The sequence below is a fragment of the Rhinolophus sinicus genome, chromosome 15 (genome assembly GCF_057876585.1).
Source record: "Rhinolophus sinicus isolate RSI-liver-muscle chromosome 15, RSI-T2T, whole genome shotgun sequence".
Classification (NCBI taxonomy): Eukaryota; Metazoa; Chordata; class Mammalia; order Chiroptera; family Rhinolophidae; genus Rhinolophus; species Rhinolophus sinicus.
The window spans coordinates 132,876,006-132,901,911 of NC_142515.1; the positions used below are offsets into that span (position 1 = coordinate 132,876,006).

At 44.1% G+C, this 25,906-nt stretch overlaps 1 protein-coding gene across 6 annotated transcripts in view; it reads left to right on the forward strand.

Annotated features, from left to right (window-relative positions):
* Positions 1 to 25,906, forward strand: part of LOC109460175 (N-heparan sulfate sulfotransferase 4) — a 281,773-nt gene that overhangs the window by 113,097 nt on the left and 142,770 nt on the right. For all 6 annotated transcript variants that reach the window (XM_074338571.2, XM_074338573.2, XM_074338574.2 and 3 more), the window contains one exon: positions 2,190 to 3,392. In XM_074338571.2, the coding sequence (XP_074194672.2) occupies positions 2,415 to 3,392 (978 nt within the window). In that variant the 5' untranslated portion in view covers positions 2,190 to 2,414. The remainder of the gene's footprint in view (positions 1 to 2,189; positions 3,393 to 25,906) is intronic.

Consider the following 25,906-nt stretch of genomic DNA (forward strand, 5'->3'; position numbering starts at 1 on the left):
GATAAGCTGTTCTAATATGCAAAACTGACAAGTAAGTCACATTTTTTTATGTCAGACTAGCTAAGGATTTAATAAAGTATTAGCTTGTAATACACTTAGTTTCTTTTCAAATTCCTGATTAAATTTATTTTTGAAGTAATAAACAAACCTCCAAAATATGTGGAGTAAATATGTTTCTGTTCTTGTGGTGCACTGCAGGGTGGGTTGGGATGGGGCTGGTTCCACGTTTGCTTAAATGGCTGTTTAAATCAAATACGTGAGCGAGGAAAAGGCTAGCAATGGTTAGAATACAGGACTGGATAATCTCCCTTGACACATTTCAAATCTCTTTCAATATCTATTACATTTGTGAGTTTCTCATTTAATTTAATTTGCATTTTAAAATTTTACTTCATAAATATTGTCAGACATACACACAAGTAGAGAGTACAGCATAATTGATTTTTATATTTTATACAAACCAAAGCCTTTTATTGCTGTATTTCATTACTTTTTAGTAAAAGACAATTCAATCTGTTTAAAGGGAAATGGATCTTGTTGGAACACTTAAAAGGTTTTTGAGAGCAAATAATTATCTTAAAGAATTATAATTGATAAAAGAATATTAATAAAAGTCCTTCACATGGGAGTTATTTTTCCTTTAAAGTGAGTGTGAAACCACTGGGGAGATTTTTCAAATTGGTTCGTTTGTTAAAGGAAAAATTCAGGTCTATTTATGTGTATGTATTTGGAATCTGAAGAATTGAAATGTTTTGTAAATATTTGAAATTTTCAAATTGAGGACTTCTGAGGTTGTTTTAAAGACATCTTTTCAAAACCCTAAGACATAAACAAACATTTCAACTTATTGTTGAATTTTATTTAAATTACTAACTAAGAAAAATGTATCTCGGAACATGAAAAAATATAAAATGTAAGCAGTGACATATTATAATGTTTAATCATTTAATCTAATACTCTGTTAATTAATAGCCATTAATTACTCAGATTCCTCAAAATGAACAAGGTAAATACAGAAACAAAATGTTTACAGTGTGCTAGAATGCACAGCTCTTGTATTATAAGACGTGAAAATTTGATTCTCTAATACAGTATGTGTGTGTGTATCCCAGGTTGAAAGTGAACTTTTTTGGTTACTTCCCTAGGGACACGAGCGTGGCAGACTGGGGTATGGAAAATTCCATCCACAGTCTAGCACAGTCTTGGGGGGAATGAAGAAAATGTGTACAGGAAGAATTCACTAAACATCACTCTCATCCGTACACAGAAAAGCATCTAATAATAATGGAAAGCCATGTGTGTTGGTGCTGGAGCAGCTTGGCAAAGATTGCTGTTTAGGGCTCTCTACCTTCTGTTTCTTTTAAACTAAAAAGAGTGACAGGGAACTGGAACATTTGATTGTTGCCTAAGAATTAATGCGGAAACTCAGCTGCAACCGGGACTCCAGGCGCAGGCCGCGTTAGGGACGCGCTGTGAGAAAAGCACGAGGCTTCCGTTGCGTCAGGCTTCCCGGCCCCTTCCCACAAGGGGGGTCCGAGGACAGTCGGTCCACTTTGTCCTTCCTCCCTCGGCGTCTCCCTCCCTGTACTTCTCAGAATGGAGAGGAAACATCCTGTCTGCTCGGGCTGTTGTGCGGGAGAGGGCCAAGTGTCCCCCAGGACTTCAGAAAGGGTGTTACTGAGAGGAAAACCTCTGCCCACTGTGCACTTCAGGTAGAAACGCCCCCCAGCGGGGCTGTCCGGCCTCCACGCAAGCACCTGGCTCTCTAATGCTGCACGTAGAACACGTTTCCAGGCAGGGACAAGCAATCTCCATGCCAACTAACATTTTACACAAAAGCTTTCGTTCTTACCTCTTTTTCTTAGGTGATTTGTCTGAAAAATTATACATATATGTAACATGTTATACATGTTATATAGGGATATATATTTTATATACACAGGTATGCATGTATTTTTTATATATAAATATATGTATGTGTGTTTTCACAATATCGATAGGATTCTGTGTTCTTGAGGACAAGAAAACAATCTATTAATACTGTACCCTAAGCAGTAAACACTAGGCGGTTAAGATTTCAGCACCAGCTACACTCAAACGTCTTCGATACGACGTCCCGCACACATCAGCACACACACACGCAGACATGCCCGTTTCTGTGTTAGTCATCGCTTCTCTCCCCGTTTCAGATGATGCCTGCGGGGCTCGGCAGCCGTGCTGCGCTCGGACACATTCGGGGTCCCCCCGGCTTCTGCCGCCCGGGCCGGTGGCCCCGCCGCTCGCGCGCGCTGTGAGCCCGTCGCACGCCGTACATGGTCTGCGATGGTTACATGAACACCTGGCAAGTGGTGTTTGCAGCAGCTCCTACTGCCTTCCCGATGGCACTTTAGGGACTTTCCAAGGGCCTGCGCACCATGCATCTCGTGGGGCGGCTCCGCAGAAGTTTCCGGACGCTGGTCGTGCTGCTGGCGACCTTCTGCCTGGCGAGCATCGTCGTGTCCGCCTACTTCCTCTACTCGGGCGACAAGCAGGAGGTGACGCTCGCGGAAAGCACGGCGCGAGCGGAGTGTGCGGACCTCAAACTGCTGCCGCCCGGGCCCGGGGGGCCGAGGAGCGTCCGGCCCGTGGACCCGTCCACGACGGACCCCACCGTGCTGCTGTTCGTGGAGAGCCAGTACTCCCAGCTCGGCCAGGACATCGCCGCCACGCTGGAGTCCAGCCGCTTCCGGTACCACATGGTCATCGCCCCCGGCAAGGGCGACGTGCCCCCGCTCACGGACGGCGGGCGCGGGAAGTACGTCCTTGTCGTCTACGAGAACATCCTCAGGTACGCCGGCCTGGACGCGCGGCACCGCGAGCTGCTGGACGCGTACTGCGCGGAGCACCGCGCGGGCCTCATCGGCTTCCACCGCGCCACGGAGAACAGCGCCCCGCGCGCGCAGCTGGCCGGCCTCCCGCTCACGCTGCTCAGCCGCCTGGCGCTGGCCGACTGCCGCGTGAACCCGCGCTCGCCGCTGCTGCGCGTCACCCGCGCGCCCCGCCTGCAGCCCGGCCCGCTGCCCGGCGCCGCCTGGACCGTGTTCCAGCCCAACCACTCCACCTACCAGCCGGTGCTGCTGGCGGCGCTGCAGGCCGGGGACGCGCCGCCCGCCCGGGCCCGCCCGCCGCTCCACGCCACGGTCATCCACGACCGCGGGCTGCGCGACGGCGTCCAGCGCGTGCTGTTCGGCAGCGACCTGAGCTTCTGGCTGCACAAGCTCGTCTTCCTGGACGCCGTGTCCTTCCTGTCCGGGGACAGGCTGACCTTGTCCTTGGACAGGTACGTCCTCGTGGACATCGACGACATCTTCGTGGGGAAGGAGGGGACGCGGATGAACGTCAAGGACGTGAAGGTAAGGACGCGTGAAGTAGCACACACTGTGTATGTCACGAACGGGGTGGGGCTGAGAAAGTGCAGTTTTGAATATTTTAGAATCCTCGTTAGGCGAATGTTAAGAGGCGATAGGTTGGAACTAAAATAGGCAGTAAAACAGCCTCTTGCACTAGGGTTTCACCATTCCTCACACCGAGGCCTCCGGGTAGAACTAAACCGCCCCTCAGGCTGCTTGAGCGTCCCCTCCCCCCCCTCAGGCCTGGCGGGTCCCACCAGCACCCATCGCAGGTGGCCCTCTGCTGGCACGTGGCTGGGGGCTGGTAGCGGGGGGCTAATACCGCCCCAGAACTGGGCCCCTCGACTGGCGCCCCTGCCCTGTTGGGTCTGACAGTGGCGACTGCAAGTCACGATGGCCAGCGGGACACCGTCCTGTGACCTCAGGTAGTAGAGTGTTTGCTGATAGGAAATGCTCATGCACTGTGAACACACAAACGGGAAAACGGTTTTGTGGGGAACGGTGTGGGACTCGACCTCAGACAGCATCCCTCATGATCTCAGCGCTCGGTGCGTCATGTTGTTTCGGGTAATGCAGCAGTGGTTCTGGTACAGCCTCTCGGCTACGATGAGATTGACTGTGTGACAGATTCACCCCATGTCTGCGGTTACATAAAGACAAAGCCAAATGCATTACACCAGTGTGGGTAGGTAACAATTCTGAGAATAAGTCCCCCTGCTTTTCATCTTGATTTAACATTCTCACTTGTGCCTGTCTTGTCCTATATGTAACTGAATTCATTCTGTGGATAAATAATTTTAGCAAAGATCTATATGTAAAAATAATAGGACACTACTTGGAATTACAAAGGAACTAAACTGGTAGGATCATGTCATCTTTTCTTGCTAGTAAGCTTTTTATCCTCCAAAGATGAAACCTTGGTACTACTTCAAAATAACAGCTTTTCTAAGACCTATCACACTATCATAAAACGTGATTAAAACCAATAAAATAAGTTCACTTTTAGAAAAGCTTCAAGGTTCATGTGAACCAGAGAACTGTTTGTACTGAGCCCCGAGTGGAGTGTCACTTGACTGGGACCCAAGCATTTCACTTCAGACACTGCTGTGAAGGGATTCAGGAACCCTCTTGAGATCTAGCTAGATTTTTCTGTGTTTTTTTTTTTCTCCTTATATTTTATATGTACTATTCCTTTTAATTAATACAAATTTTAGTTTGTTTTCATCTCAAAATCATTAACCTAAAAAGAGATCACGTGCTTCACCAGATTGTCTTAATGATTCTACCCTGAAGCCTAAAGGAAGGGGTTTCCTCATGTTCACCTAACAGGTTATATGACCAAAGAGTTCTTTCTAACTAGCAAAACTGCCCTGCTCAAATCCAGCTATTTCACTTACTCTGAGCAGAGAAACAAATACCGATTCACCACTAATCATACAGTATTCAGAGGTCACTGATGACTTCCTAAGTGACATAACCCCACACAGAATAATAGGATACTGAAATTAACAAAGGCTGGAGCAGTGTCAGGGAGAGAAAGAATGTACATGTGTGCGTGTGCGGATATTATATACTTTACACACACGCACACAGTCACTTTGAGGAAAATACTCTTGTCACCCCTTTGGATGGTGTTCCTGGCTCTCCCTCAAAAATATTAACCAAAGAATATCAGGAACTTGACTGGAACTGGGGCTTGACCCTCTTGGGTTACTTACAGGTTCATAGGAAATACCGTTTTTCAACTTTAAAAATTCTAGTTGCCATCTTTGGCATTTGGTTTCTGCTTTGACTTTCTTTTTGGATAAATATGATTTTGTGGAAAAGAATCTGAAATTGTGCATAGAAAGTTCTGGATACTGTTCTTCACCCTCACGTTCCTTTTCTGGCCGTGTGACATGTCGTCCTACACTAGTAGATGAGGAGGAAGCCAGTACTGTCCCCTACGGATCGTCATTTAACAGAAAACGTTTCCTTCTTATATATTGATATACTTTCATTCGATGGCCCCATCATTTGTTGCTCAACGGTGGCCTCCGTATGTCATCCATCATCATAGTTTGCACAGATGGGCAAAGTACTCAGTTTTTTATTTCAGTGGGATGGGCAGGATAGAGTCATCTTTGCGTTAGGAGGCTGCGTGCTCGTGTGCTATGACAGAATCACTGTGGACAGTGGGGACGAAGAACGGGTGACAGCACTGCTTCCTCTAGGCCCTGGGGAGGTTTCCTGGAGCAGGGAGCATGTGAGTGCCCTGTGCGGCTGGGCAGGACACGAGCTCGTCAACACGGGGAGGTGTGTTCTCGGCCAGGGCGCCGGCCCAGCTGGGATGTTTCGGGGGTATGAGGGCATCTGGGGGACGGTATGTTGCCTGGATGGTAAAGGAAATGAGAAATAGCAGTGGGACTAAATCCTGAAGACAGTGATTGTGGACATAAGAACGACTGCTGTTCTAGGAATTGGAATGATCAGAGCTGGGGTTGAAGAAAAATACATTGTTTGGACCAGGGAGGCCTGTTAAAGAACCTGCATCCACAATGCAGGCGTAGTAATTATGCTGTGGCTTTAAAGTGTCTTTATTTAGCATATTAACATGCTTAATACACTAAGCACCGTGCCGATTGTCCACAGGCAGTATGTCTCTTAATACCCACAACAACACCAAGAGGAGATTTGTACATTTTCTGAACAAGTAAAATGAGGTTGAACAAAAGCAAGATACTCATCCAGCTGATGAGCGACAGAGCAAAGACCAGACCTAGACTCTGTCGTCAATGGCTCAGCTGCTTCGGGAAACAACGGCTTGCGTGTGGGTTGGAGCCTCGGCGCCAGCCCTCACTGGTTAACCTTGGCCTGTTTGTTAACCTCGCGAATCCTCGGCTCACAGGTGTGTAACACCACCTGAGTCCAACCAGTCTTCACATTGGGGGGGCCCTGGATGAGGGAGAGCGTGGGGATTGCTAGCACAGAGCCTGGCCCGTTGGGTTCCCTCAGCCCAGCTCGGTGACAGCCAGGCTGCAGAGGGGGCGTGGGGGGAGCCTGTGCAGAAGGGGGAGTGACGGGAGGCGGGCACACACTCAGTGGACAGGCAGAGAGAAGGATGGGGACGTGGTGGCATCGCGGGTCCCCGCCGGTGTAGAATCTGCTGGAGGACAAGGTGCTGAGAAGATGAGGAGTTTGGCTTCGGGTCTGATGAGCTCACATGGGACATCGGGATGCAGGCATCTGGAAAAGCAGACCTAGATTTTCAGATACTGTTCAGAGGTGGCAGTGCAGACTTAGAAATCATCCAGCTTAATATTTGCCACCTTAGTGATGATCACTAAAAGGAAATTAACCAAAAAAGAGGGAAAACAGATCATTGAATGCACCATTTTGGATATCGTGTAATAAAGCCAAGGTCACAACAAGCTAGTTTCACCAGAGGAATTGTTTCATGTACCAGGATTGTAGCCATGCCCACAGCCCTTCATGGCTTACAAGGAGGAAGGCCTGAAGCTCAGTGAGCACTGACCATCCTGGAGAAACGAAAGTCGGGAAGCCCGCTGGGAACAGCACTGTTCAGGCAGGACCGGCCGGCCTCCGTCTGGGATGCGGCGTTGAATCTCCTTTACTTCGTATTCATGACCCACTGGTTCACAAAAGCCACCGTGTGACCCTTGCTAACATGTGTGACCCTTGCTAACATGACCGTGAGACGCACCAAATGGCTCTGCCACAAATATTCCTGGAATGTGGAGTGATGTGTGGGGTTAAAAGTATCAAGAGAACGAGGAAGCTGACGCCTTGTCTTTAGTCACTGTGCCCAGAAATTGTATTCTACTGAGAGAATTTCATGTAGCTTTTATGTGTTCATTTTCTTGATGAGGTTCATTGAGAACATTTCTACTTTTTGTCAGAAAGAAGGGTTTTGGGGTGTGTTTTTATTTAAACCTGTTTTCTGGGTATCGGTCAATTATTATTACTTCTTTCTAAAACCATATTTTAAAGCAAGGCCTATGATCAACTGAGGATTTTCTGCTCAGAATAGTTGTAAAGCTTTTTGTATCCAAATTAGATTTTAAGATTAGATACTCCCTGAATTCACTTCCACGCCAAACGGGCTGAATAGTAATGGATCCAACGCTAGCAAGAGTGCTGGCTCTGGCTAGGTTCCAGCAGAGGATAATTCTGAGCCGACAGCAACACCTTCTTCCAGCAGGAAAGCACACAGTTCCAGTCCATGAGCTCCGTTCTGCCCCTTGACGTGTAGCGAGGGGCTCCCTGGGAGCGTGGACACTGTTCTGGAAGAAGCAAGCAGGCTGGCCTGGCCTCGTGGAGGTGGGGTACCACTCCCGTTAAGGCCTCATCTCTGGGCCCAGGCCTGACACCCCCGGGATGATTTCTGATTGCTCTTGTATAGTGTTTCATTCTCTCTGATGACATAAACAGTGATTAATTAATTGGCCAGTTAACTGGCTCAGATTATAATGAGCCTCTTCAACAAGGGCCACTGACTTCTTGTTACGATAATCACCAAAAGATACCTCATCAGGGATTCACATCTAGAGACTCACTAAAGAGAAAAGGAAAACGAAACCAAAACCAGCTCCTTTTGTTCTGAAATAAATGATCATGAGAATTCCTATATCTTCCTGATAAAACGTTTATCATTGTGAAGTGACACATCACACCTGAAATGCTTTTTTCTTTTTTTTTAACTAGGATTTGCTTTAGTTTAATATTATCCTTAGCAGTGTTACCTGCTAAATCCTTTTGCATGGTTTTACTCCCAACCTCTCTGTGTCCCCGGGACTTGGCTTTGTCTCTGGGACCAGAACGTAATTCCATGTTGCGGCGTGGTATTTCCATATAATCTGGAAATCCTAATTTTCACTGGTGAATCTAATCAAACCTCCAGAAGAAGATAATAGAGACACCATATTCAAAGAATAATAGCTGTGACATTTTCAAAATCAATGCATGACAACAGTACTCCAATTCCGAGCACCTCCTTGAGAAATCTCTGGCAGAATAAACCAAAAATGAATCCCTACCTCGATACATGATAATGACACAAAATAACACAAGACCAATTATCCTCCTGGGGGGGAAAATGTCTGACTGGCAGCTGATTTTTCAAACGCAGCAACAGAAGCAAGAAAGATCTGAAATCCTCTTTTTCAGGGCTCGTTAGTCTTTCTTTGCAAAACAGAAGCACAGGCCTTTCCTTGGCACAGAACCCAGGTGATGAAAGAAGTTCCCCCACCTCTCATCCCCCCTCCCCGCTTAGAACCCCGCCTCAGACAGACCTGACCTGCTGCACACAAGTTGCTTGTTTCCTGGGCCTGAGCCTGTGTTTTGTTGAAGGAAACTTGATTTGGGTGGAAAAAATACTGTTTTCTTTGGTAGGTGAAAATCATACTTGAAAATGTGAGTTTTGAGGAAAGGACTGAGTCTCGGCTCTCCTCATTAACTTTAATCTTGGACAAGTTACTTAGTTAAGTGTCACACTTCCCTCATTGGTGGCATGAGACCTGACAATAGTACATACTCAGCAGGTCGCTGTGGAGATGAAATGATCTAACCCATAAATAACGTAGGAACGTGCCGGCACGGGAAAATCTAGCTCATTTACTTGATAACAGAGAGTTGAAGAAAAAAAATTCCTTTGATTTTTTTTCAATAATTTGATTCCCATATTCTGAGTCTAAGAGTCACAAATATGTTAACATCTCAAACATTAGAGTTTGTCTTTTAATTGATAGCATCTTACGCTTTACGAAGTGCAGTAATTTAAACTGATTTAGTTTAAACTGAGATCGCAGTTCCTAACGTATCTACCTAGTAGCTAATGTGAGTTCACCTGGTGAACGCAGAGTGGTCATCGTAAGTTTGCTGTTGGAAACTAAACCCACAGAAATCATCGCACTCATCACAGGTACTACGAAGCACATAAAACAAAAGCACTTCTTCCAGTTCTTTATCACCAAGCTGTGGGAGGTATAGTTAATGTAACGTTATGGTCCACTCAGTGTGACTGCAAACGCGTGTTATGAGTTCGTAATGCATCAAGTTATATAGCACATACTTTTAGATGAAACAAAGTGCTATCCCTTTAAACGTTAGAGCACAAAAATAGTTTCTGAAATCTGTATTCCATAATTAAAACTTTCAGTTATTTAACATTTAATAATGGCAAGCCATCAATGATATTTAATTTTTGAGGCACTTTGTGAAGGTGATTGACATGTCAAAAGCTGTATGTATTTAATGTACAGGATTCGATGAGGTTGAAACATCACCACCAAAAAGGACATGAGCACGTCCATCCCCTGCCAGCTTCCTCCTACTTCCTTTATTACTAGTATTAGCATTAGAATTAGTATTAGATTAGTACCAGTATTATCGTTGGTGGTAAGAACACTTATGATAACATAAGATCTGCTCTCTTGGCAAATCTTAACCATGCAGAGCAGGATTGTTAGCTGTACGTACTCCACCAGGTAGGGATGTCCAGAACTGACTAACTTGCATAGTTAAACTTCTGTCCACTCTGACCATCACTCCCCCAGTCCCACCACCCCCCAACCCCGGGCAACCACCATTCTAGCTCTGCTTCTGTGAGTTTGACTATTTTAGGTTCTACATGTGACACCATGTACTGTTTGTCTTTCAGCGTGTCCTCCAGGTCCATCCATGGTCGCAGGTGGCACGATCTCCTTTTTAGGGCAGAATAATAGTCCGTTATACGTATACGCCACATTTTCTTCCTCCATTCAATGGACACTTAGGTTGTTTCCATGTCTTGGCTCCAATGAACGAGGGGTGCAGGCATCTCTTAGAGATCTTGATCACAGTTCCTTTGGATAAATACCCAAAAGTGGGGTTGCTGCATCATCTAGGAATTCTGTTTGTAATTTTTTTTAGGAACGTCCATACTGTTTTCTATAATGGCTGTAACTGCAGTACTTGTAGTCATCATTTCCTTTTGTGTAGACCCTCTCTCTTTTCACCCAATTTTTCTAATCTAGCAGTGCCTCGTGTTTCACCCAAGTTTCTTCCTTAAACAGGGGTAATTTGTACAATTATTCCACTCCCCACCAACCCTAGAAATTAGTCACAGCCATTTCAGTTTTCTAAGATTTTTAACTAGCAGTAAGTAAGGAAAACAAGTTCCACAGCAATGTCTTTAGGAGATGTTTACAAGGAAGAATCATTGAATTCCAGAGATTGATGTTGTCCAGAGCTTTGACATTTCGCAGGGGCTGCCCTTGGTCTGGGCGTGTCTGTGTGTATTCTCAGCCCGTTGGGAAGCCAGTGTATCTCTTTGTAATTCTTGTTGTGAAACAGTGCAGCCAAGTATGGCCCCATGTGTCATGTGCAAGTCCTTCTTTAATGGAGGCATCGGGTGATGGGAATGAGATACGCAGCATGTCGGTGGTGTGAGGTCGGGGTTCTTTGAGCAGGGAGGCTATGTGCAAAGTTTCATTCCCTAGGAGGATGTTACTCATCCCGTACCAGCCCAGTGTGCCCTCCAGTCCGGTCTGACCGTGCTTCGCCTTGGTTATGGCCAGTTCTCACTTTACGTATCGTTACAGCCAGGCGTCGGTTGGTTGGCTTATCTTGCTGTGGTTGTTTGGGATGAAGTTGTTAGATTTTGACAGTAACTCTTCATCACACTAACATAGGTTTGAATAATTTTCTCCTCAGTGCTTTGTGCTAATAGGAGGGAATGTACCTTCTTGGTTCTTTGCCTCAAAAAATGTAACTTGAGTTTGTATGTTTGTGTGTGTGTGTGAGTGTGTGACTATGTGTTCGCAGCTTAAGAACTCTTTCCACAGTGTCAGCTACTCATCTGCTCTGTCTATGAAACCGTTTTTTAAAAATAAAAAGGCACAATTAAGTTTTGCTGCCTACTAGGTTTATATAATTTAATTCTAAATTTCTTTCAGTTCTACTTAAAAACAAAAATCCTGTGGGATAAAATTTCACTTTGTATCCTTACTGCTGAAAAAAAAGGGGGGAATTGAAAGAGATCTTGAAATTGAAACAAGTTCTGAAAATACTACAATCAAACATTGTTGCATTTACCTCAAATTGGGAGAAATCAAGTCAAAGCTTTGTGTTCTGCTATAGAGAACGCATCCTGATTTCAATGTCTTAAAATGTAAACGAGAGAGAGAGAGAAAGAGAGAGAAGAAAAAACTGGTGGGGGGTTAAAGTTAAACTATGTTTGAAAGTCTCCAAACAAAGTAATAAAATTTAACAGGAAACAAAAATAGTTGTTTTCCGTAATGGAACACAGGACGTAGGAAGATCAGGTATCTCGCTAGCATATCTAGCTCATCCGAACTTAAAAAGCAGCCATGTCACGATGAGCTTGAAAACCCCTCTTGCAGCCCAAACCCATCACAAGAAGTTGCCAAATCAACTGACCGCCTTTCCATTTTCAGTGGTGTCAGCGGAGTTGATTTGCTGTTCAAATGTAAGTACAAGAAGCACTCAGGGCAGTAATACAGCTTAGGATCATTATTATGACACAGGTGCTTAAAAAAATCTTGGTCTTCAGGGCAGTAATGGCTCCGACGCGTGGACAGGTGTGAAAAATAAATCCATCATTTCCTGTGCTTAGTAAGGAGGAAAGAAAGTTGGGAAGGGACCACTGTGCACGAGTGCATATGTGTGTGTGTGCACGTGTGTATGTGCACGTGTGTATAGGTCCACACGTGAATGAACAGTGCCCATTTCTGCCGCGTGTGCGTGTGTGCGTATATGGGGCTAATTCCTAGCCACAATGTAGAAAATGTCCAGCCACAAATAACAAGGCTGTGTCTGTGTATCCACGTCATTCATTGAGGCATTGTGGCTGAACTGATATGTTGGATAAGTCGGCCAAAATAACACCCTTCAGAACTAAATGAGACATTTAAACACTTTATGCTAAATGTAAGTTGTATACCTACATGCAGTTGTTTTCAGGAACAAAAAATGATTGGATTTTAAATTTTTGAAATGTTTGCCAGATGTTTTATAATTTAAACGTAGCTTTGGTGTATTTACTGCTGTTGGATAATTTGAAAGGGAAATGAAATAATAAGGATGGCATAGAAATGATTGGAACTGAAGCGTTAGGTGAACATTTTAACCACAAAACAATAGGTAAAAAAGCAGTAACAATAAAAAAATACCTTTCTTACTACCTTCTCTTCATTATTTGTGGTGCTCTGCAGATGTTAACTCAAGTCGTCAGTTTAATCCAGGTCACGCGTGCTGCTGGTACTCCATGTGGTGGAGGAAGGAGCGTGCTACCTACCCTGAGTCCCAGTGGCCTGTCCCACGTCACACACCCCACAGGGAGCACAGTGGCTGTTGGGTTCTGGAAGGCTGGCTCCAGTCTTACCCCTGTGTCAGCACTGACTGCGTCCTGGATTTTTCCATTGATCATTGGATATGCAGACAGTTATTTTTTCTCTCTGTGCTTTCACTTGGTGACTTAAGTGTCCTCATGAACAATGTGACCCAAATAAATGGAAATTTAAGATGGAAGTCATAATTTGTAACTCGTTCTATTGCCAAGCTTGTCTACTGACCTTTTATTTTTTAACGTAGTACAATGAAGCTTAAATATAAAACACACATTTTTAATCTATTAAATTCATTCATGATGGGCATTAGGCTTCGGATACGTCCTACAAACACGCATATTACATATGCATGTTTGTATTTAATCAGAATCATAAAAGTGATTTTTTTTCAAAGGCCTGTAATTGCGTCCTAGTACAGCTAGTCTGTGCAGTAATTGCCATGCGACGCCGGAAAGAAAGCTTATAATGGATTATTTTTAAATACCAGTATACTTTCATTTTTATATTGTATTTGGTTGAACAAAAACCACAATGTCCAATGTTTTTAACGGAAACTAGAGTATATTTTTCAGCCTTTTGCCAAAACTGCTTTCCTCCTTTATGTGCATTTATAGTTTTCACATAGAGATTTGAATTTTCATTAAAAACAAAATGTGAAACTATTTGACTCATTAAGAATATGTAAGGGGTGTGTGTGTGTGTGTGTGCCCTCTGTGTTATGGCAGCTGTAAACCATTTAACTTCTTTTAGGACAAAGGACACGACAAACGAAAGTTTAACTTCATAAAGCAAGTTTCTGATAGTCTTTTTAAAAATATTAATCAGCAAATCATACTTCTTTATGCTTATTTTTAAGTTTCGATCTAATTGCAGTGAATATCAACGTATAAATGACTACAGCTAATGTTCAGTTATACATGTTAGTAATAATACAGAAACATAACAGAAGTATCTGATGTCTACCGATAATTGGCAGTCGCAGAGTTCCACAATATTGAGGAGATAATTCTCTATATAGAATCCAATTAACCACGGCCAAGCTCCAAGAGAAGTGGGATTCAACCAGAAAAACGTGATAAGGAACTTCCTTCTGCAATCAAAGTACAATTTTATATGATGAGGGTGAGAACACAGGAATAGCTTCTGGAAACTGTGACTAAGATCTGTAGTCTACCAGAGGTAACACAGGCACGCAAATAACTTCAGTGTGTTATAAAGTCTGACAAAACACACCAGTGACAGAGGAATTGGCTGCTGGAATGCCAGCTGGAGCACCTCTGTGGTCAGGGGGATTGGAAAAACTTGGTGGGGGGGTGGGGGTGGTGTTTGAAGTACGTCTTCAAGGACTCAGTGACGGCCACCCTCAGAACCGCCCGGGGAAAACGAAGTGCTCAGCAAAAGTCCGAGGTGGCAAGGTACAGTGTTTGTCAGGTGTGGCTGGAGGGTAGAAATGGGAAAGGGACACTGAAAAGTGATCTTGGAATTGTTTCTGAAGCATCTCAAAGGACATACTGTGGAGGTCAGGCTTTATTCTGCAGTAAACGTACTGTTGTGTTTTTTAAGAGTGCGTGTACCCAAAGTTCTGTCTGTGGGAAATAACACTGTAGGCTGAAGGGGAGGGGCTGAGGCCGGGACTAACCCTGTGCCCCTGGGACTGCGCAGGGCACAGTGGACACGGGGGACATCCCACAGTTAAGTCAGCGGGGCCTGCTCACTGCTTTCGATGCAGGGGGCAGTGGTGGGCATCTAGAGGGAAGAGAGGAAAAGAGCCGTTTGTCCATTATCAGAACCCTTCAGCGAGGGCCATGTAAATACTGGTAATGCCGTCAAGAGGGAGGGGACACCCAGCATGCGTGTTGGGAGCCACTGGGGAGAGAGTGGGAGTATTTAGCCAAAGGTCCAACCACAAAATAATGACTGTACTATTGTTTAACGAATTAAAAGGCAGTTAAATGATGCTGAAAAAGTTAGGTCAGTTTTATGAAGATGCCAAGTACGGATTTGACTGTTCTAGAAAACTTAAGGGCTCACAGTGGAAAGTGCATAAGGGAGGAGGGGGCATTGACTGCTCAAAGTCCCTGTGGGAAGCACGAAAAGTGACGAGCAAGGTCAGCTGAGATCAGCCGTGTCCTGAGTGTACCTGGTTTGGCTGTCACCGACCCAGGAAGGAAGGCCTGCAGGTTAGCCAGGAGAGACTCCCAGGGGCAGGTGTGGTACATGGAAGCAGGACTTACATCCCACATGACGTCACATCCTGAGATGGATGGAGCAGGAAGCTGGGGCTTCCATCAGACGGGCCACATCAAGACCTGGGAGGAAGAGAGACCTCTGAGACATTTGAAGGACGAGGCCTCTGGACTTGGAGAATTGAATACACGGAACAAGAGGGCTAAACCCGAGTGTAGTTCAAGTTTACGTAATGGAACTAGGAAGGGAGGCGGAGGAAGTAGGAAGTGACTCCATTGACACAGACAGGGCTCCACAAACAGATTCCATTTGAGAAGACCTCGATTTTCAGCAAGGGGACTCGATGCAAAACAGAGCATTTTCAAGAAAATGTGTGTCTGAGTTTGGAAACACATATGTGTAAGCTAACAAAAATGAAAAAAAAAATGAGAACGGTTTAGAAAACGTGTCACAGTTTCTTCCTATTATTATTAATAATGTGAAAATTATATTTGAATATATATTTTAAGTGCATACATTGTGATTGGCATTTTATACAATGCATCTCTAATCCTGAGAATTTTAAAACGGTTGTAACTATACCCATGTTAAAGATAAGAAAAATGGGATTGTAGGTGTTGAGTGGTTAATTTAAAGCCACACAGCAAGGGAGGGACAAAGAAACACAACCAGGCCATCTGTCTCTGCGTCCTTGTTCCACTGCCACATTTGTCTTGATTTTCCCAAAACATCACCTCGGCAGAGCGCTTATTTGATGGAGGCTTGTAGTTACAAAGCAGGCTGTACCACAGTTCTACACAACAATTAAATTAAATACTGTACATCCAACGTTTAACCCCTTAGCTACCTCCACACCTGAAGTTACTTCCTGGCCCATTCTCTGCACGTCTCTCACAGATCGCTGTATTGCTGAGACCCCCTCTTCCTCCTCTGCCTTCCTCTCTTCCCCCCTCTTTCAGTCCCCTGCCTTCTCCCCCCGCCTCTTCCTCCCTCTGCTTCTCCCTCTCTCCTCCTTTCCAGGGCTCACTGTTCACCTGGCACCGCCATCTGAGATACTCTATTAGAAGAACAGGTCGGGACATCCATGCCCAGCTGTCCTCTCCCCTGCCCACCCCTTCCCTTCCACAGGCTGGGGAAGTGGACAGCACCCCTCCCCTAGTGTCTGCTACCCCGGGACCACATGCCGCAGAGGGAATCAGCCTCCTTCTTACAAGCAGAGCCTCAGCCTCTGGGGCTCTGTCCTCGTGTCTAGTCACCTGGTGTAAGTCACTACCATGTGACACACCGATCCTTTCCCAGCTGGCAGTGCATTAATACAAAATGTCCCCTGCATGGACAGCTCCCTGGCAGGCAGCACTGAGGGTGCGGATGCCTTCCTAGGGGACAACGTGTCACCTGCCACAGGGCACTGCCTGTTGGGTGCCTTCAAGTGCATTTTCTCAGGTGCAGATGACCAGCAGGCTGTGACATATTGTTCACACACCAATGACGTGAGCATGTCACGTGGCCTGGTCATTACCAGTGACAGCCACCACGTGTGAATCTAGATGTGAAGTCTAAGCTAACACTTGACATGGTCATATTTGTGATCTATTTGGTCCCCGGTTTTTTGTAAGGGTACTTCTTTATGAACAAGTGTGAGAAGAGGTGTAGGGGGAGGGGCAGAGAAAAAGACGAAATTCAAATTGTCAACCTGGGGTATTAAGTTGAAACAATTTAAAGGATATGTACATACACATACACTAATATGGAAATTCAAGGCAACTCTATTGCGATTTCTGTCAGAGTCCTCAGGGAAATAAAGGCTGCCTGAAACATGTGATGTATGAGGTGGACCAATTTCAGTTACATTAAAATTTTAATCTCTACAGGTAAGTTAAAAATATCTGTGTGTATGTGTATGTGTGTGTGTGTGTATACATGGGACAGAGAAAAAAGGAAGAATGCTCGTACAAAAAGAATGTGGAAAAATGACCCACATGGCCCTGCTTTTTCTTACTGCTTTTCCTTACCAGACTCTGCATAGCTTTCGGAATGGAAATCTTACCATAAGCATCCAGACACATGAAAGGTTTCCTTTTCTATAATTTAAATTTCTTAAAAGAAGAGCAATTAGTCTTTGGAAATGAAGAAATCATACTCATGTGAAACTCCACGGTTTTGAAGGTCTAAACTATGCTTCCATCATAGAATAAATATCTAGTCACTGAGCATGAGCAGACTAGAGTGAGAGTTTGGTTTTGTGATGACACAACCATTTGTCACAGCAGCTGACAGCCCGCGGCTGAGAGCGGCAGGCCTTGTCCTCGATGGGCTGCAGGGACTCCGGTGCCTCGTTCATTCCCTCTGGCCAGTGAAACGGCCTTTCAGCTGCTTTATGAAACCACAAATCATTTCAGCTGCTCTCTGGTTGAGAAGCTTAAATGAAATTGGAAAGAACCTCTGAGACAAATCAGGAGTCTTTGAAAGGCAGCTCTCTCTGTCACCCTCACCGTCACCCTATATGACAGCCACTAACGGAGAGGCCAGCTGGGGTTGTGCAGGCTGGTACTGTGATTTTCATGCAGTTTGCTATTAGTTTTATCACTAGCCATGTCCCAAATTTTAATGTCTTACAGGTCCCTTTTAAGGAAACTGATAATTTAAATCATTTTTACAAAAAACATGTGTTGAGGAAAACTACCTTGTGGCATATCTGTTTAGATCTGTATAAAATCAAAAGGGTTGGTGATGGTCATGTTTGCATTTGATCAGAAATGTGCATCTACTTTTTAAAGAGTATACATGGAATAAAGCACAGAATCACGTATTGTACGTGAGTGTGCAACAGAGGACGTGTGTGCTCACTAGAAGAAATCTCAGGACTCGAGGGTAGAAAACACCTCCCTGGGTACATCGTCTGATGGCAGAGAAAGTGGCTCGGCTGCCTTTGTCCGCCGCTCCTGTTTACTTGGTACCACCCGTGTGCAAGCGGGGGGCTCCTTAGACGTGGTGCCACACGCGGCAGACAGTGCCCTGGCCAGGGCTCCTGTGAGTCTCATGCTGAAAATAAACCTGCCAGGGCTTACCTTTTCACACCATGTTATATTCTTTTAGCTAGATCGTGCTTTCAATATGTACATATTTATTATTAATCGTAATTTTTAAACTTTAATAATTTGGGGTGCTTTTTTTTCCTTTTAAGGAATACGTAGTGACTTTCCGGCATTTAGAGAAATTCAGTGGATAACGAGTATAGAGAGTCAGCAGATACAAGAGTCTTTACTAAGAGCCAGTATGATTTAGATCCATTGTTTCTGTATCTGAGAAAACCAAACACATAAACTCTACGAGTAGATGTTCAGATGGGCGTCCCTCAATGTGCGAAGGGGTGTGGTCCTAACTGCAGCTGTGGGAAGCTAGAGGCCACATGGTGGTGACCCTGTGAGGGGTGCAGAGGCGGTTCTGGGGGGCCCCGTAGTCCAGGCCCGTGTCCGTCGCGCTGTTCATCAGACTGCTTCACTCCCCCTCACGGTGTCCGTGCATGCTGGGGCAGCGGACACTGCGGCACTGTTTTGATAAATAATACACCTGAGTTTTGCATCGCCAGGAAAATCTTTATGTCCTCGAGCATCATGTCTTGTGCGACTGTGTGGTCCTTCAGGTGTCAGGGCTCCAAGCACGTGTAGAGGGTCGATGGTCTAATAGTCAGTGACAGTTTCCCAAGAGGGTGTGACAGAGACGAGCAGACAGTACTGGGGCTCAGGGAATGACAGAGCACGCAGTATGCATCCTCCCTCCAGCTTCGTGAGGTGTAACTGACGTATAACACTGTGTGAGTTTGCACAGTGTGTAACTTTGTAACACACTGATTTGATAAACTTACCTGCTGCAAAAGGATCCCCGCCATTCTCACAGTGAGTCGGTCCGTTCCACGTCAGTACACGGAGTGCGTTTGCCTTAAATTCCACTACTGTTCTTACTAATGGTGAGAATGTCCTTAAACATTTACTGTCCAGATTTCTTTGTACCTCACACAACAAAATGTGTTTAAATTGCCTATTTCCGCTACACGTGCTGCTCCCAGGCCCTGAGAGAAACGGGTTTTGCATTCAGTTTCATTCCGCTCGACAGGGGACTCCCGTCACAGACACGGAGGCCCCCCCGCACCCCCACCCCCTGGCGTGACGGTCGGGCCTGTGTGCACACCCTGGTTTTTCCGCTGGGCTCTAGTGTGGAACATACGGCCTTACTTCCTTATAAACTACTGTCTTTCCTTCAAGTAGTATGGTGGCCTTTTGTTGTAAAATGATCTTGTTTTTCCTTTTACCATGGTTTTGATCGTATTTAACATCAACATTTATTGTGTGGCTTTTCCACACAAGGAATCACAGAAAGACTACCATTCCTTTTAAAACACCTTTCTTTGGACAGGTGCTTATATCATGCTAATTGGGTGAGAACAAAGCTGCTGACGCTGTAGAATGTTTAGAGGATTCATGGAGTATTTGAGTGAGTGAGTGAGTGAGTGAGTGAGTGAGTGAGTGAGTGAGTGAGTGAATGAAGAAAGAAATTCCTAGGAAGAAAATGTCTGTCTCTAGCTTTTGCTGTGTGTCTGGGGAGTGGGGTGCAGGCTTAGGGGGGTGAGATGCCGTACCACCTGATGGCCCGTTGGCAGTGCTGACTGGTGAAGAACCAGGGAAATGGCTGCTTTTAATGGAAAGGCTGCAGATGAAAAAGTGTGCAGGTTTGGCGTCCTGTGCGTTTCCCGCCGTTCCTCAGGGCTGGAGAAGCTAGAGGCCAGTTTCCACATACAATTTACAGGAATGGATGTTTTTTATTAACTCAGATAAACAGTATGCAGATGCTCTGCAATTCACATTGCTGTTGGGAATACATTTAAAACTAAACTGAATCATAAAGCCAAGTAAGAATTTAATAAAACTAGAAAATTATGCTCTAACCTGTTGTCGTGGGGGAGAAGTGTGCACAGGAAGCCAGTGAACCCCTCCCCGTTCAGTAAAATCTTGCCATTTTAAACCGATTTTAACTATAAAAGTCGTTCCACCTGAAATTACATTCTTATTTCAATAAGTTCAGAGGTACTTAGAACAATTTGCTAAAATGCATACCATTTAAATAAAATGTGGTATGTCACTCTAAGAAACCATTTTCTATTGATTAATTTGGGAATTTGCTTCTGGAACAGGATTTTCTGCATTACAAACCCATAATATTTTCCTGTTTGAAGGAGATTTTATGTTACCAAGGCATGTATAACCTCCTTATTTCTACAGTCATAAGAATTTAATGTAGTATAACATCTCCCTTCTCACATTTCAGAATGGTGACTAATCACAGTCCTTTGGGAGAGAAACATGCAAACACAGGTTCTGAATTCTTTGTGACCCCACAGACGGTGTGTGTCTCCTCCCAGGAATACCTGCTAAGATTCATGGGCACAATAACCAAACGTGGTTAGGAGATTATGTTACTGAGGATGAGCACGAGGTTTCCCATAAAAAGACATCATTGTTATTTGGAAACTTGAAGTGCATTTCCAAGGCCTGGATGTGGGCGTTGGTACCTTAAGTATCTCAGGGCCGTGTCTGGACTATCGCGTTCCATTGCCTTGTGTTCTGAGCAGTGGGGTGTGTGTGTGAGTGTGTGTGTGTGTGTGTGAGTGTGTGTGTGTGTGTGAGTGTGTGTGTTCATTTTCAAAGCAATATATGCCGAGTAAGCAGGTATCACTTAGGATTGATCAAGTAGGCTCTTAGCTGTTTACATGCTTCTGAGAAGAAGGTCAGTTTGCAATATTTGTAATTGATGTTTTCAGACAAGTGTTAATGGTGGTGAAACACATTGACATGTTTCAAGACTATGAATCCCTGGGCATTGACATGGGAAAGGCCCTAAATACTATGATTAGGTAGGGTCTTTCCTGGAAAAAATAAGAAATAGCTTCATGTGTGTTCTCATAGGAGGAGACACCTGAAGTCCACACGAGTTGGTAGGAATATATAACACAAATGAAGATATTGAAAGAAGTCACTATGGGAGGAATGGGAAAAAAAAAAAAAAAAAAAAAGCGATGACCTGAATAACCATCAAAGCCAGGTTTTGGTCCTAGCTGACAGAATTTTAGCCAAAACCTCATTTACAGTCACTGGGTCCGTGAAGAGCACAGGCTTTGCCGCACATGCTGAGGCCAGCCCAGCGTTGTCAGAATAATCACCGGAAAGCGATTGGTGAGAACAAACGCCTCTGTCGTTCTTCTTGCTCTGAAATGTGCAGAGCAGTCACTGTGCTTCAAGGACCCATCGGACGCCGCCCTACTGGGTGGCTACGCCTCTAACTGGAGACCCATTTAGCTGCACTTCTTTCACTTTATTTGTAATATTTATGGATTGCTTTTTTAAAATATGTTTGTTTTTTTAAAAAAATATGTGAGATTGTTACATACTTCCAAAGTACAAATCACCCACCACGGTCTACTCCGGCAGGCCAGCCTTTGTCTCTGTGCGCACACTACCTCGGCCTTCCCACTAGGTTAACTTTCCAAAACCCAGGTCATTTATCCTTCCAGTTTTAGAAATGGAAGTAGATACACATACACCACTCACATGCTCCTCTGTTTTAGATGAACGCTCCACACACACTCTTTTGTCCACCTTGGGGTTTTTTTCCTTGATAGAAGAAGCTGGAGGTCAGCCAGCAGCCGTATAGAGAGGTGTTCAGCACGGCATTTGCTTCAGCTTTGTGGGAACAGTTGTATGTTTTCATCTCATAGATGAGCTAGGCCTTTATGTTTATTTCTATCCTCAATACGGATAGCTTGAGGTTTGGCGTATCAGGCACACATGTGTGTGTGCGCGTGCCCCCCACACACACACACATTTTATAGCAATGCGTTTGCCCTGTTTCTCTTTCTTGCTCTATTTGGATTGCACTGTTGACAGGCTTTTCCTCAGGATACAACGTGTCTACTGGAGGCTTCTGTTGGTTACTCCTGAGGTTCCTATGCCCGCATCTCTCCACCAACTCTACGCCTGACAGTGACAGTGACTCATCTGTGAAAGGAGACACATAGAAGCCGCCAGCTTTCGCAGCTCTTCTAAATTTGGCGGCCGGTGCTTCCTAGGGCCGGTCGGGGCTCAGTGGTCTGTTCCCAGGTGTTTCACACTCCGGCGCTTCCCTTTGCTTCCGGCTCTGCAGACGTGGAGCTGCCTGCGTGGGTCCCTGTAGGTGGTTTGCTCCTGCACACTCGCTGTGGGGGTTTCATGGGAATACCTATTCACGTACTTTGGTTTTAGATGTAGTTCATGGTTCTAGTTTCTCTACACTTTCATGTTTATGGGAAATTCAGAGACATGTGCTGCTGCTGCTCTTGTCTTCCCAGAATATGTCTTATAATCTAATTTTAAAGGGGAAAATCACGTCAGAAAGCTTCGCTAATGCTGTGAAAATAAATGATCCTAAGGCTTCATTTGGATGCACAATTAGAGATGGGGTGCCTCATGGTCTTCCAGTTTGTGGAATGTTAAATTTCACTAGTGGGTGCGCAGCCGCTGGCCGTTTCTCAGCCCTGGCTTGGCTTCCTTGGCTTTCGTTTTCTGTGGAAGGTCCGCGTAATGTACTCTTCTTTGGTGGCACCCATCACCCCTTCTTTTGACTTTGAAGTTAAGAGCAAATCTAATTGTAATGGTTTTCCTAAACAATAACTACATTAAAAAAAGACTGAGGATAGTAAAGAAACAAACGTGGGAAAGTTAGAAAGGTTATTGGACTTTTAAAAATGTATTGCAGTAGTTCCTGCTGATAGGTTCTCACTTTCGTGTGAAATGGTACCAAAAACCCCACTTGAGTGCACTCATTTACTGAACGAATGTTAATTGAACAGGTATTAAGTGGAAGGCACTGAGCTTAAGTCCAGTCACAAAACACACGATCTAGTTTAGATCGATGAGGTTTGACTTCTGTTTTTAGCTCACCTTCTGATGCTGGCTTCAGATGGAAAATCAAAACATCTATCTCACTGAAGAAGTCACTTGTGAATTTACCTGATTTCCATCTTTGATGTTCCACTGGGACATTCTCATTCTCGAGTTGTTCTCTTCAGATGTGTCCTCATGGATTTCTTTCTTCTCATTTAAGTGTGGCTACTGAAGCAGGCATAATACTGGTGGCTTGTGCTGTTCAATACCTGAATCAGTGATGACCCAGAGCTGACACCAACTAGAATTCCTAGGGTTCTAACGTTGGCCTTCAGCATTAGTTAATGCATGGGAGTTATTCCAACCAATTACGTATTCATTAATTCCAACAATATTTGTTGAACACAGAGTTCCAGGTACTTACATTTATGCCCTGGAGATATACAAAAAGTTATCGATCACAAAGAACATTCTAGAAAGGCACATACATCATATATACATATACACACGCATATGCATTTATATGCATAACAATATAGTATGAACAGCCAAAAAGTCCCACTGCTGGGGACTCGCATTATGTGTAAACAGATGCCTCAAAAGAAATTTGTGTCTTTCTTAGTGCGCTATGGATTTATAGACCGAAGCACAAGTTAGCGATCGTATGTACCATTCGAAATTCCGGGGGACGGGGGGGTATGTTAGGTCCCCTCACTTACCTGGATGCCTTGCTGTGACTGTTGCCCAGGTCCCTAGTCCCTGCAGTGCTCCCTGTGCCCCAGGGGGTCTCTCCTCTCCACCTTGTGTTCTCTCTGGAAGGATCATTCATGGCCACTCTCCTTCCAAAGGAGAACCAGTCTTTGGATCACAGCCTTATTGATCTTAATCGAGTCATCCCGTTCCTCTTTTCAGGCAGCTCTTCTAGCGTAAACAAGCTCTGTCTCCTCCCCCATCTTTCTGACTCGATGTACAATATAATTTACCAAGTGAAACAGTATGTAAAAAGTTGTTTCCTGTCTTATATATTTTAAAGGTTTTATTGTTATATTTTAAGTAGCATTTGCTTTAACTAACTAACTGCACCTCTTCTATTTGCTGATACAAAAATTATCAGTGTGAAAATAAACAAATATGGAGGATATTATAGAACCCTGTTAACTACTTGATACCAATGTCATGTTTGGGGCCGTTTGTTACAGCCGAATGATTGTTTTGCATCAATGACTTTGCAGTGAGACCGTCCTTAGGTGTCAGGCACCCAGGAGGTTCATGAGTCATGCCCCATTAGGGTGCATGCTGTGGTGATTCTCTGAATTTAGAAAAGATGCACACATTCGCAGTAGAAATCCTGGGGAAAAATTTGAGTTCTGACATGTACCGGTTACATAACCTTGACAATTGTATTAACCTCTCTTGCAGAATCTGCACTTACAAAGGGAGAACACATGAGGATTTTATTCTGCTCTCTCTGAAATGACTGGATGAAATAATTTTATAAATTACACATATTTACCATTATTCATTTTCCTTGTTCGAAAATTTAGACTTTGATTATGATACATACCTACACATGCATAACTTCTATACTTAAAATTATAGAAATACATAGTTTATATTAAATTTATATTAAAATTAATACTTTACAGCTCTAAACTATTGCAACCAGGGATGTTTTATAAGAAATAATAAGAAGGTAAACAGAAAAATTTAGTTTACTTTTAAATGTTGCAAATATCTGTTAACAAAAAAGCTCTACTAAGATAGATTATACATATAATAGTCATCTTAGAAAAAATTTTCTAGCCAGGTGAAATATCTTTCTCCTTTGAGAAGTTAAGATATTTTTGTAATAAAAAAATCAGAATTAACATTCACTTTTTTATTAATTCTGTGTTTCCCCCATTACCTGTTGAATAACCAATCAAAGAAAGCTTTGTTTCCGTTTATTTGAATGTCAGAAACGTAGAGTGTCAATTATACTGGCTACATACTTTGGCATAGTGTAAATCCTAATTATGCTCTCACTATCTTTCTGTATCCTTACTGGTAATGACATTTCGCATTGTAAGCAGATTCTGTAGTCAACTTTCATAGAATGGATTAGATTCTTTGCTCCATCCTTGGTATGCAGCTGACAAAGGAGGAACTGAGCAGACAGTCAGAAATTTACATGATCCTTCTGTGCCCACATGTGACTTGTAGATTCATTGTGTTTACAAATTCACGCCTGTACATGGGATATTCTGACTCCTTAACTACGTAGTTCAAGTAGATACACACACAGAATAAAGTGAACTGAGTAAGCATTTCAGTGGGGTCTCTAACAACAAAAAGAACATACCACTATAGTTTAAATCACATAACATGTACTTTAATCTCCAAATTTAATGGGAACTGCAAATTATATTTCCACAATTAGTTATTGATCCCTCTTCAAGCATGTCACACATTCCTTTTGCTTACCTCTTCTAGAGTTTCTGTGTCCCCATCCACACATGTCTGCCATTGAGTTTCTGTGTCGTGTCTTACCTCGAAGAGCCAGCTCCAAGCTTCTGACCATGCAGTCATTCACTCGCCACTTCAGCTGTGACGTTGTCTTTCCACAGTTCTGTCCTTCTGCATCGCGTAAGGAAATACCACCTAGTGAAATTCCTTTTGTTCCATTTTGTACTCTTACTGTTTAAGTTACCCACAGTCTCGTTTCTACCATAAAATGGCAGGTCTTGTCATGGAGCGGCCCCAATCACTTGACAGGATGATATTAAATGCATGCTGAACAAATAAAAGTTGCAAGCAGATGAAATAACACAATAATACATTAACAATTTTACTAGTATTTTCTGTAACTGGATACAATAGTTTTTGGTAAAAATAAGAGAAAAATCAAATTTACCACTAATCTTGTCACCCAGAGATTATCGTGTCCATTTCATTACTTTGAGAAGAAGTTGTCAAGTCGGGATTAGACGTGCCAGAGTCATGGGAGCGGAGGGAGGTGGATGAAGTCAGAGGAGCCCGCAACCTGCGATGCTGAGCTAAGTCCTGTGAAAGAGGGAGGAGGAAGGAGGCT